Source organism: Hypanus sabinus, chromosome 11 (assembly GCF_030144855.1).
Source record: "Hypanus sabinus isolate sHypSab1 chromosome 11, sHypSab1.hap1, whole genome shotgun sequence".
Taxonomy (NCBI): domain Eukaryota; kingdom Metazoa; phylum Chordata; class Chondrichthyes; order Myliobatiformes; family Dasyatidae; genus Hypanus; species Hypanus sabinus.
This window is the reverse complement of record NC_082716.1, coordinates 23,041,856-23,055,379: the sequence shown is the minus strand read 5'-3', so window position 1 is coordinate 23,055,379 and position 13,524 is coordinate 23,041,856. Positions and strand designations below refer to the sequence as shown.

Genomic DNA, 13,524 nt, shown 5'->3' with positions numbered 1-13,524 from the left:
AAACAATGTAGTTACTTACATTGAATAGATTTTTTTTTAATGTGCAAAAGCAGAAACTGTATATTTAAAAAAAAAGTGAGGTAATGTCCAAAGCTTCAATGTCCATTTAGGAATCAGATGGCAGAGGGGAAGGAGTTGTCCCTGAATCGCTGAGTGTGTGCCTCCAGGCTTCTGTATCTCCTACCTGATGGTAACAGTGAGAAAAGGGCATGCCCTGGGTGCTGGAGGTCCTTAATAATGGACGCTGCAGCTTCTTTTGGTCCTGTGCAGTAGCCCCTCCATACCAGACAGTGATGCAGCCTGTCAGAGTGCTCTCCACGGTACAACTTTAGAAGTTCTTGAGTGTATTTGTTGACATGCCTAATCAATATAGCCACTGTCTTGCCTTCTTTATGACAACATCAATATGTTGGGACCAGGTTAGATCCTCAGAGATCTTGACGCCCAGGAACTTGAAGCTGCTCACTCTCTCCACTTCTGATCCCTCTATGAGGATTGATATGTGTTCCTTCATCTTACCCTTTCTGAAGTCCACAATCAGCTCTTTCGTCTTACTGACATTGAGTGCCATGTTGTTGCTGCGGCACCATTCCACTAGTTGGCATATCTCATTCCAGTACACCACCTGAGATTCTACCAACATTGGTTGCATCATCAGCACATTTGTACGTTTAATCAGTGCATTCCAGACACCTTTACCCAGAGTACAGTGAGTTGGCCAGTTGTTTTTGTCAAATCGGGTGTGATGACAAAATTGAGACTGGTAATGGCCTTTTGAACTTCGTCTTACCAATACCTTAACCTGGACAAATAATACATTCCAGCATTAAAGTCCTGATTGCTTGATTTTTTTTTTCTCTTCACTTTTTCTAGGCTGGCATGACAGCCCCAGGTACCAGAAGACACATCTATGACCAAAAGGTGTCAACAGAGAAGTGTGACACCTCCACAATATCATTGCAGATGGGCACCAATAAAGGGGCTTCCCAAACGGGTATGACTGTATACGGCCTGGGACGACAAGTGTATGACTCCAAATACTGCGCCACCCCAACTGAGCCTGTCATTCACAATGGAAGCCAGGGAACGAATGGCTCAGAGTATAGCGATGGAGATTACCAAGGTGACTATGCAGGTGAATACCCAGATGAGTATCCTGTAGAGTACCAGGATGAGTATCAAGGAGATTACCGTGGTGATTACTCTGATCACGGTGTTGATTATTAATGATCAGTATTATGGCCCATGAACTAGCTAGACAGCTTTGATTTTGCTACAGTCTTCCATGAATTTAAAGGCCCTAAAGATTGGATTCCTGGCTTTTCTGTACACAGCTAATCCATAAATCAGTATTTTGCTGTCTTGCTTTTCTAGTTTTTCTTTCATTGCCACGTGCTGGTAACAGTAATTACCACTTTAAGTACTGGAGATAATTGATTTTCACTCACTTGAAGGAAAATTCCTAAAAATCAACTTTTCAGAATCCGTACCTAGCATCTCCCCACTTTTTTAAAATTTGGTGGATTGATATTATTTACCACATTTATACACATTTTGTTGAATCTTGAGAACGCCTGAAATAGTCACTTTTTAGGATATCCCTTAAACGAATGCAACATAATTGTTGCACAGAGTTGCTGCCTGTTATGACACTGTGGCAATTGATAAAGTGCTGAAATCAGTGTAAGTGTGCATTTACTGCTAGTCACTGTCATATTCTTTAGTCGTATAATTTTTCTAATCTTCATAACCTAAATTAATGGGACCAATGCCTTTTCAAATACACAACCTTAAGTGAACACAAAGCCAAGATGAAAATCATGTTTGTTAAGGTGGATTATAGCCCTTAATGTTTGTAATGATCAATTTTCAATTTCTCTGTATAAGATTTTTTTTTAACTGTGCCATTCAACACACTTGTGGTAAAGGGCTCAAAGCTTAACTTTGTTAAATGGTTAATCATGCCTTAAACCTTTACATCCTGGAATGCTGAACAACAAAACTAGTTATGCAGTATGAAAGTAGCAAACACTTTTACATCTTTATGTAATGCATTGTTGGGATCGTTGGGGCTTTGTGTGTATGAAGAGACTATAGCTCGTGACCGAAAACTGAAATGTTCCTTTCACTATCATTAACCGATTGGGCAAAGCAGGTTGCAAATTTAGGTGACTGAATAAATGCCTGTACTAAAAAGGGACAGTACAAATGCTGTATGCTTTCTCATTTTTGCTATAGATTAAATGTATTTTACTTATGTGCCATATTTTATCCATGTAGGAATTCTCTCCTCATTTTTGTATTTATTGCCATTTTCTTTGGCATAAGTCTTTGTGTATGGTCCATTTTTTTGTGAATAAAAAATTACTATAGAAACAACTTATTCGCACAAATAATCGTCTATTCCTTTCTTGTCTTCTGATTGCATCTCCTGAAAGCCCTTTGGAGCACATCTAAATGCTCTATAGTACAAGTTGTTTTAGATTTGCTGCTTGCAAATGAATGAAATTTCTTGTACAGATTTTATCTTGGTTCACCATATAACTGATTTCCATTGCATTTTATTTTAATGCTCCTTTTCATAATGTACACTGTCCAATTAGCTATCACTGTGGCTCCACTTTCCCCAACATCGGGAAGATTCACAATTCAGTGAAAATTCGGTGCTTTTCAGAATTTGTATTATTGAAATATTAACAGATGAAATATTTACTGTTTTGAAATTTTATATACTCTTAATTTTTATGTTTTAGCAGCTGGTATGAGAGATCAGTGCAGAGATGATCGCTCACCTACATGCTGCTCTGCCAGTTAAGAAGATCTTTACCCATTTCTGCCTGAATTCGCCATGTCAGCAGGTTCTATTAGTGTCTATGTGATTGAGTGTCAATACCCCACTGCTGATAGAAGATTAGCAATCCTCTGGAGCAAAACCATTCCGCCTCCTTCAGGCTCAAGTTAGCTGACTATTTTATCCCATAATGCAGATGGAGGAAATATTTACCCATACATTTGTTTTGAAATCTTGCTATAATGAAATTTCTCTCCCCCCACAATAGTATGGACCTATTCCACAGTTACTGTTCCCTTTTTGCCGGGGTCAGATTGTTGAATCTGCATTATCACACTTCTTGGACTGAAAGTACTCCAGACGGACTCGCCAAAGGTCTGTAAAACTTCAAAGCTTCATTTCTGTTGTGCTCCATATCTGTTACACCGGAGATTAACCTATCAGTTCCCTTAACCTAAATAGCCCATCTGTGCCAGGCAAAGATTCACCTCCTCCACTGCATTTGTTATTTGTGATGTGGCTGCCTCTGCTTCCATTTCAGTGATGTGGACCAGGCATCTATTCTGTAGGATATCTGTGCTTGCTGCAATCCCCACTCCATGGTTCTTCAGCTCCCTTTTCCCATTCCCACGCAATCCTATCTGTATTCAGCCTTCTCCAATGCAAACTTAGAGAATAACATCTTTTATTCTGCTTTGGTGTACAACTAATGCCATGGATGGTGAGTTTTTCAATTTCAGGTAACCTGCACTTCCTGGGTTCCTTTTCTTCTGTAACACCAAGGATCTTCCCTCGCTCACCGAGTTCTATCTGCCCACCACCCCTCCCTTATCTGGTTCCATTTGTCATCTTTGTTCCTCATCAGATTCTAGTGTTGGCAACCTCTTTTTGAGTATTAGGTGGTCAAAAGTAAGAGGGAAGTATACCGTAAATGGTAGAGCCCTTAGAGACATTGATATACAGGGGGACTTTGGAGTGGAAGTCCATAGCTCCTGGAGTGTCAACACAAGTTGGTTGTAAAGGTGTGTGGATTGGGCATTGAGAGGAAAAGTTGGTAAGTCATGTTGCAGGTGTACAGAACTCCGGATGGCGCAGATGAGGATGATCAATTGTCTTGTTAAAGAAGTTGGGCCAGATGCAGCAAAATTGTAGATGAAGTTCACAGCCGATGGAAGGTAGGGACAGAGACACACCTTTAAACTCGTGTTAGATCAATTCAAACCAGAAGTATTGAAGATACTGGAAACATGATAATATCACGTGGAAAAGCAATGAGTTGGTTAGATGACAAAGTTAATGTTGGCGTGGTGCATTCACCAAACAATTAAACACTTAAAGAAAAGTGCCTTGCTGTTTCTGTAAGACCATAAGATATAGGAGCATAAGTAGGCCATTTGGCCCATTGAGTCTCAACACACTGCCGCTATTTCAATGAGGGTGTTTTTTTCATGTTTTCGAGAGCTATACATTGGTAATTGTTGGGACATGTCTGGTCCTTTGGGCAAGCTGAATTTCTGGGTGAGGTTTTGACTGTTCAGTAAGTGATGCTGGCTGAACATAGAAGCCTGGCCTGTGATGCTACTCCTGATTGCAAGCTGACAAGTGCGTTGCACGAGGCTGTAATGAGTAGATGTGATATCCTAGGCTAATGGTCCATTCTTGACATCAAAATGGCAACAGGGATGGTAGCATTCTGATAAACTGTTGGGTGAATAATGTTTGCCATTGTTAGAGTAATCGAACAAAAGAATTGATAAGTTTATCTGCAAAATGGCATTACTGCATACAACAATCAATCTAAGCTTGAATACTTGTTAGAAATAAATGATGGTTAACTGCAGTATACGATATACAAACGCACAAAGGAACTCCTGCAGAATATGATACAGATACAGTGAGTATACAGAAAAATGAAAATAGTTGATTCATCAGTTTGCTCAGTGCTTTACAATGCCATCTTTGGTTGGGGGTTCAATTCCCACTGCTGTCTGTAAGGTGTTTGTATCTTCTCCCTGTGACCATGTTGGGTTTCCTCTGGGTGTTCTGGTTTCATCCCACATTCCAAAGATGTGCATTTAGATTTTGTGAGTTGTGGGCATGCTATGTTGGTGTTGGACATATAGCAACACTTGTCAGCCCTTGCTGATTTAATTTGACACATTTCCCTGTATGTTTCGATGTACATGTGACAAATGAAGCTAATCTCTAATATTTAATCTCATCTTTGATGGAAGAACATGAAGGAGTTGTTTGGGAAAGGGTTCTAGGCATTGTTGACGTCCAATATGTACTGTTCATCCCCAGTGGAAGATATTAGTGGTATGCTGGAAGTTCCAGAGTGTTGGGTCAGAAGTGTGTGAACTTGCCATTTCTAGGGAGAAGGATCTTGGAGAAACTGAAAGGTCTGAAGTTGGTGTGCACCCCAGGGTTCTGAAAGAGTGATTGAAGAGATTGTGGAGGCTTTAGTAATGATCTTTCAAGAAACACTAGATTCTGGAATGGTTCCAGAAGACCGGAAAATTGCAAATGTCACTACACTCTTCAAGAAGGGAGAGAGGCAGATGAAAGGACATTATTGGACCTCAGTGGTTGGGGAGATGTTGGAGTCAATTGTTAAGAATGAGACCTCAGGGTCTTTGGAGGCGCATGATAAAATAGGCCATAATCATCATGGTTTCCTGAGGAAAGATCTTGCCTGAATAATCTGCTGGAATTCTTTGAAGAAATATCAAGCAGGATAAACAAAGCAGAATCGATTGATGTTGTGTACTTGGATTTTCAGAATACCTTTGACAAGGTGCCACATGAGGTTGCTTAACAAGCTACAAGCCCAAAGTATTACAGGAAAAATACTAGCATGGATAAAGCAGTAGCTGATTGGTAGGAAGCAAAGAGAAGGAATAAGAGGAGCTTTTACTGGTTGGCTTCTGGTGACTAGAGTTGTTCCAGAGGTGTCTGTGTTAGGACCACTTCTTTTTGCGTTATATGTCAACAACTTTGGTGGATGATATGAAGGTAGGTGGAAGGGCAGGTAAACTTGAGGAAGTAGAGGCGCTACAGAAGGACTTGAACAGATGAAGGGAGTGCAAGGAATTGGCAGATGGAATAGTGTCGGGAAGTGTATGGTCATGCACTCTGGTAGAAGAAATCAAAGGGTAGACTATTTTCCAAATGAGAGAAAATCCAAAAATCTGAGGCACAAAGGAGCTTAGTAGTCCTTGTGTAGGATTCCCTAAAGGTTAATTTGTAGATTGAGTCTGTGGTGAGGAAAGCAAAGATATGAGACTTTATAAAGCACCGGTGAGGCCTCTCTTGAAGTATTGTGAGCAGATTTGGGCCCCTTATCTTAGAAAGGATGTGCTGAAATAAAGGTTCAAAGAACGTTCCTGAAAATGATATCAGGTTCAAATGCCTTGTCACATGAAGAACATTTGATGGCTCTGGTACTGTATTCACTAGAATTCAAATGAGGGGTGACCCAATTGAAACACCAAAATTCGAAAGGCCTTGATGTGGAGAGGATGTTTCCTATGGTGGGAGTGTCTAAGACGAGAAGACACAGCCTCAGAATAGAGGGGTGTCCTTTTAATAACAGACGAGGCATTTCTTAATCAGAGAGTGATGAACCTGGAGTTCATTACCTCAGGCAGCTGTGGAGGCCAAGTTTTTACATATATTTAAGGCAGAATTGGTTGGTCAGTGTATGAAGGGATATGGGGAGAAGGCAGGAGATTGGGGCTGAGAAGAAAATTGGATATGTCATAATAAAATGGCAGAGCAGACTTGATTGGTCAAGTGGCCTAATTCTGCTCCTATATCTTATGGTCATATGGTAGGAGCTACCTTACACTAGTTGAAGGCACTGCTGCTTAATAGAGTGCAGCAGGAGGTGGAGTTGTGGGATGTCATCCCAGAATGGGAATGCATTTCCAAGTGATGTGTACTGAGACAAAGAGGGGAGGCTGCAGGTGGGTGGTGGGTGCCATATTCCTGCTGTACTCCTTGGTGGTACAAATTGAGCTGTTGTTAACATAGTCTAGGCAAGCAGACATCCACTGGAACCACTTTAATACCCAGGAAGTTTATGTTGAGAACCACAACATGAGCTGTGGAATGCATGACTAGAGTTTGAAATGATTAATATTATATCAGATTGGTGGGAAATTGGTTGTTGAGGGTGACAAGAACAGAGCTATGCACATGCTACACTGCCTGCTGGTTGTATGGAGTACAACTGTCACGCGTTGTTAATCTTGTTTTTACTCTATTTCTAATACTCAGGGTATCATGTAAAAGCAAATATTTGGCCTGTTTACTCTTTTCAGATCTATGCAATATAGGTCAGAAGTTCAGTGAGCACCTAACAGAAATAAACTATTTAATCAATTACTTCCAGAGCTGTGGAACTCTACTGGCTACAAAAATAATTCCTCTACATTCAGCAAAGAAAAGTGGACAGCCACTAAGAATATCACAATGTTCTCCAACTAAAAAATTCTAGCAATTTATTTTCAAGGGTTTTTTTTTTGGAAAAAGTAATTCATACATTGGTAGCCCCATTGAAAGCAAGGGTTAGTTGTACAACACATCTTGTACAAAGAAAACCTCTTGAAATTTTTCTCTTGGGGGGGGGTGGGACTTCTCACCAAAGTATCTTGCGTCATTTCAAGCCCATTTAAAATATCCTTCAAGACTTCAAATGGTTAGGACTAACATTGAAATGCTACCTTTCTTAAAGACATATAGGTATAGGCATTTTAATTAAGACTCAGTATCCAGTGCTGAATATTTTCCTAATTCTGTAAGTGATTCATGTTTTGTGGCACAATAGGGTCTTGTTGCAACCCAGGGGCTGCAAGCCAACAAACTCTGTTGTCGCTGGTAAAGTGGTAAAATTAGAGTCCCATTTTCTCTCTGATGCTTTGATCATAATGAAGCCTAACAATGCACTGACTGTAAGTACTTATCACAGCTTGAGATGATTTAACAGCTGAGCCCCTAAACTGATAGTGACATGAAACACAGTCTATATAGATTCCTGTACAAGAACCAAAACCTTATTTACTATGAAATGCTTTGGGACGGCTTGAGTTTATAAAACTGCTTTTTGAATAGTGGAAAAGACGTTACTGGCTGAGTTACCTAGTCCTCATTTGTTTGTCTGTTTTACTTTGCAAGCTCACTTACAGGGGATTGATTTCATGAGCCGCAAGGTAATGTTGCAGCTGTATAAAATTCTGGTTAGACCACACTGGAATGGTGTTCGTTCCTGCCAGCTTCATTATAGGAAGGATGTGGGAGACTTGCATGGTGTGCAAAAGAGATTTACCAGGATGCTGCCTGAATTAGAGAGCATGTTTTATGAGGAAAAGTTAACTGAGATGGGGATTTTCTCTTTGGAGCGAAGGAGGATGAGAGGTGACTTAATACAGGTATAAGATGATGAGAGGCATAGACATAGTGGACCACAAACTTTTTCCCAATCAGAAATGGCAAATACAAGAGGGAATAGCTTTAAGGTAATTAGAAGAAAATATAGGGGAGGGGATGTCAGATGTCAGTTTTTTTATTAATGGTGGCAAGTGCGTGGAATGCAGTGCCAATGCTAGAAGTGGATGTATTGGGGAGACTTAAGAGACTATGAGATGGGCACATGGATAACAGGAAAAAAAAATGAAGGGTTACATGAAAGGGAAGGATTAGATTGATCTTTGCGTAGGTTAACAGGTCAGCAAAACACTAGGCCAAAGGGCCTGTGTTGCACTACACTATTCTATGTGCTTGCAGTTTTGGTTTTGTCAGAGCCACTTAACCCCAGACGATGCCTCATCTTGGAATTCGCAGCCTTAATTCAAACAGGGCAAAGTGTGAGATCAAAAAAGCAATTGACAGAATGTTGCATCAAGGAGCCCTGATAAAACTCAAGTCAAGAGACGGGAATGGCTGACAATGGTTGGAGTGATAAATAACATTTTTTTAAAATGTGTACTAGTTGTTGGATATCAACCATCCCTGCCACAGGATATCACTGCAGTTTGGTGCTGTAGGGCAAGTATGTGAGAGAGAATGTTTCACCGAACAGAGAGCAGTACAACGTAGGCCCTTCAGCCCTTGCTGCTTGCGTGTAATATGTCAAACTAAATCTTTTCTACCTGCATCTGATCAATATCCTTGCATTCCCTGCATATTTTTGTCTAACTGCTTAACAAGATAAGATTCTGTGGCATCACAAGAAAGATAATGGCATGAACAGAGGAATGGCTGACAGGCAGGAGGCAGTGAGTGGGAATAAAAGGGGCCTTTTCTGGTTGGCTGCTGGTGACTAGTGGATTGCAACAGGACTTGGACAAATTGGAAAAATGGGCAAAAAAGTGGCTGATGGAATACAGTGTTGAGAAATGTATGATACATTGTAGTAAAAGGAACAACAGTGTGGACTATTATCTAAATGGGGAGAAGGTTCAAACATCAGAGATGCAGGATCCTCGTGCAAGACTTACAGAAGGTTAATTTGTACGCCGAGTCTGTGGAAAAGAAGATGACAAATGCAATGTTGGCATTTATTTCAAGGGGAATAAAATACAAAAGCAAGGAGATATTGCTGACACCAGTCAAGTTGCACTTGGAGTATTGTCAACAGTTTTGGGCCTTGTATCTCAGAAAGGATGAGTTGACATTGGAGAGAGTCCAGAGGAGGTTCATGAGGATGATTCTGGGAATGAAGGGGTTAACATATGAGCATCTGGTGGTTTGAGCCTGTACTCACTGGAATTTAGAAGAATGTGCCGGGTCCCGGGGGGGGGGGGGGGGGTTGTGGGGGGGATGTCATTGAAAAACCTAAAGAATGTTGAAAGGACTGGATAGGATGGATGTCGAGAGGATGTTTCCTATGGTGGGGGTTTCCAGAACTAGAGGGTACAGCCTCAAACTTGAGGGGTGACCTTTCAGAACAGAGGTAAGGAGGAATTTTTTTTAGCCAGAGAATGGTAAATCTGTGGAAGGTTCTACCACAGACTGTTGTGGAAGCCAAGTCCATGCGTATATTTAAGGTGGAAGTTAATAGTTGCCTGATTGGTCAGGGCATCGAAGGATATGGTGAGAAGGCAGGTGCACAGGGTTGAGTGGGATCTAGGATCAGCCATGATGGAATAACACAGCAGATTTGATGGGCTGAATGGCCTAATTCTACTCCTATGTTTTACAGTCCAAAAGCCTCTTTAACTCCTATCTGCTTCCACTATTACTTTTATCCATTCTATCAATGCAGTCCATTCTCATTTTAGAAACTTTTATCAGACACTTTAGCTGTGCAGGATTAGAAAAATGCAGAATTTACACTGTAGAAGAGGTGAAGGATAAAGGTAGGTCTGTGATAGTCTGCACACTGAGTGCCTGATGCAAATGATAATGTTGTGTGCTCAGAGGGTAGCAAAAGCTTATGAAAACCTGATCATCTAACTGGGAGAAAATGCAAGTAGGTGAGGAGAGAGATTAAAAGCATGCTCAACTGGAACATAGAACAATGCAGATTCTGAATAAAAGAATGCAATGCTGAGGCCTTAAGGCATTGGGCAGACTGTGCTTGCAGTATTATAAGCAGTTTTAGGCCCCTTATCCGAGAAAGAATGTGGTGGCATTGGAGAGGGTCCAGAAGAGGTTCACATGAATCATTCCAGGAATGAAAGGGTTAACATTTGGGGAGTGTTTAATGGCTCTGGGACTGCGCTCACTGAAGCTTAGAAGAATGAAGGGGATCTTATTAAAATCTCTTGCATATTGAAAAGCCTAGATAGTGGATGTGGAGAGGATGTTTCCTATAGTGCGGGAGGCTAGGATCAGAAGGCACAGCCTCAGTATAGGACATCCCTTTAGATCAGAAATTCTTCCTTGTCTTTAGCCAGAGAACCAGAATCAGGTTTAATATCACAAGCATATGTTGTGAAGTAATACAATGTTAAACAAGTAGTGTAAAAAAAAAAGGAAATTTTAATACAGTGAGGTATGTTCATGGGTCCAATGTCCATTCAGAAATTGGATGGCAGTGGGGAAGAAGCTGTTGCTGAATCATTGACCTGATGGAATCCATCAGAGGAGGGCATGTCCTCAGTGGTGGAGGTCCTTGGACATTGCCTTCCTCAGCCACTGCTTCTCGAAGATGACCTGGATACTAAGGAGGCTACAGAGGGTGATGAATTTCTGACATGCAATGCCACAGATGGCTGTGGAGGTAAAATAATTGAATATATTTAAACCAGAAGTTGATGGGTTTTTGATTAGTAATGGTGTCAAAGGTTGTAGGGAGAAGTCAACAGAATGGGCTTGAACAGCATCATAAATCAACCGTGATGAAATCGTGGAGCACACTTGATGGGCTGAATGGCCTAATTGTGCTAGTATGTCTTGTGAGAAATCTGAAAAGACCCAGCAGGTTAGGCAGCAGCTTTTGAGAAGAGGTAAGCTGAGCTGACAGATTCAACGGGCCAGGAGCACTGCGAACTGAAAAGGCAGGTTATTTAAAATAGTAGTTATTGAGCCCTGTGGGTTATTACGTATCTATTTGGAAGATCAGATGCTGTGTCTGGAGTTTATACTGGGTTGTATTAGATCTGTGGAAAAGGTGTCAGAGTTGGATGAAGAATTTCAGTGTCGGCATTAAGTAACTTGGGAACAAATAGTTATTCAGTACAGAGCAGTCAACCTCTCTTTTGAATGGATGCTGCCCAACCTGCTGAGTTCATCCAGCTTTTGTACGTGTTGATTTGACCACAGCATCAGCAGTATACTTTGTGTTAACCTCTCTTTTGCTTCTGCTGATGAAGTTGGAGGCTGTAGGGCAGAGGCTTCCATATCTTTTTTATGCCATGGACCCTTATTAACCAAGGGTTTCTGTGGACCCCAGGTTGGGAACCCCTACTGTAGAGGAAAGACAGAAAGAGAAAATTAGACTCGAACAATTTGGGAGCCAGTGGTCTGATGTTCAATGGGGAAGGTTTGTTCCAAAACAGAGTATGGGGCACCAGGGTTCAATCTGAGGTAGTGGTCAGATCACCAAATGATTATGGTAACACCTTCATTAGGAGGTTTGATGACAATATTGGGGTTGGTTCTTCATGAACCAAATGCTGTAAACTTAGGAGGGCAAGATTAGAGCAGTGGAAACAGGTTAGTTGATGTCACATCAGTTAGTCATGAGTCTAGATAGGGTTATAGAGGGAGGAGCCAGTATATTTTAATAACTGCACAAAGTTTAATTTCATTTGCAGAGAAGTAATTGACCCTTGCCTGCAGCAAGATCTCAATGATAAAGTGATGTAAAATTTGCTTCATTGCAGCAAGTTTCGCCACTTAACTCTGATGTTTAGTGGTGTTGCTATGAGTAACTCTCTCATTATTGTCGGCCTGATGATCATCTGCACAGAAACTGGATCAGCCACGTGCATGAGACCTTAGACATTGCAGCAGAATTAGGCTATTCAGCCCGTTGAGTCTGTTCATCATTTCATCAAGGCTGATTTTGCTTTTACCCCCTCAATGACATTCTCCCACACCCCCTCCCCCCATTACCTATGGCACCCTTACTAATCACCAACCTATTAACCTCTGCTTACTGCGGCTACAAGAGCAGGTGTGCTGAGGAATCCGGCAGCAAGAGACTCGCCTCCTGTAATCCCAAGCACCGTCTTCATGTAGCAGACAAGTCAGGAATACAATGGAAAACTGTCTACGTGGTTGTATGAATTTGACATTTTTCACCTTAAAGCAGTCCATTCATCTCCCCAGAGAAATGAGACCCCGCTGTTGTTTAAAATGTGTACATGGAGCTAACTCCTGGATGAACTTTGCAGGTCAGGCAGCATCTGTGGAGGGAAATGGGCAGTCAATGTTTTTGGTCAAGATTCAGAAGGAGGGTCTAGATCCAAACCATTGACTGTCTATTTCCTTCAACGTATGCTGCCTTACCTATGGAGTGCCACCATCAGTTTATCTTGTCAACACACAAAAAAAATTCCTTCCACCAAAGGGTTGACCTGTACCAGTTACACAATGCACTGCAGTTTTGTATGTAAGCTCCCATGACCTCGCATCTAACATGATTGAAACTTAAGGCATAGTAGAGCAAAGTTTGTATTCTATAACCATCTCCACTTTAAAATACACTCAGTGGCCACTTGTAGGTACACCTATATTAATGCAAATATCTATTCATCCAATCGTGTGGCAACCGCTCCATACATAAACCATGCAGACATTGTCAAGCGGTTCAGTTGTCAAATGTCTGAATGGGGGAATAAAGCTGATCTAAGTGACTTTAACTGTTGAATGATAGTTGGTGCCAGATTGAGTGGTTCAAGAATCTCAGGAACTGCTGATCTTCTGGGATTTTCATGAATTCTTCAGAATTTATTGAGAATGGTGTGGAAAAACAACAAAAAAAAATCCAGTGAGTGGCAGGTCTGTGGGTGAAAATGCCTCATTAATGAGAGGTCAAAGTGGTCAGATTGGTCCAGGCTGTCAGGAAGGTGCTGGTAACTCAAATAATGATGCGTTACAACAGTGCTGTGCAGAAGAGCATCTCTAAATACACAACACATCGAGCCTGGAAGTGGATGGGCTTCAGCAGCAGAAGACCACCCTGGGATCCACTCCTGTACCTAATAATGTGGCCGCTAAGTGTTTATGGTCTTTCTGCATTCACTACTGGGAGCACCTCTACAGTCTACCATGGTGGTCCA

The 13,524-nt window shown here is 41.4% G+C and overlaps 2 protein-coding genes across 2 annotated transcripts in view; one reads left to right on the top strand and one right to left on the bottom strand.

Moving 5' to 3' along the window:
- The window catches only part of LOC132401768 (calponin-3-like), a 67,740-nt gene extending 65,361 nt beyond the window's left edge, over nt 1-2,379 (top strand). The window contains exon 7 of the mRNA XM_059983954.1: nt 874-2,379. Within this exon, the coding sequence (XP_059839937.1) occupies nt 874-1,227 (354 nt within the window). The 3' untranslated portion in view covers nt 1,228-2,379. The remainder of the gene's footprint in view (nt 1-873) is intronic.
- LOC132401765 (choline transporter-like protein 3) overlaps nt 1-13,524 on the bottom strand; it is a 160,696-nt gene that overhangs the window by 2,957 nt on the left and 144,215 nt on the right. The window lies entirely within an intron of this gene.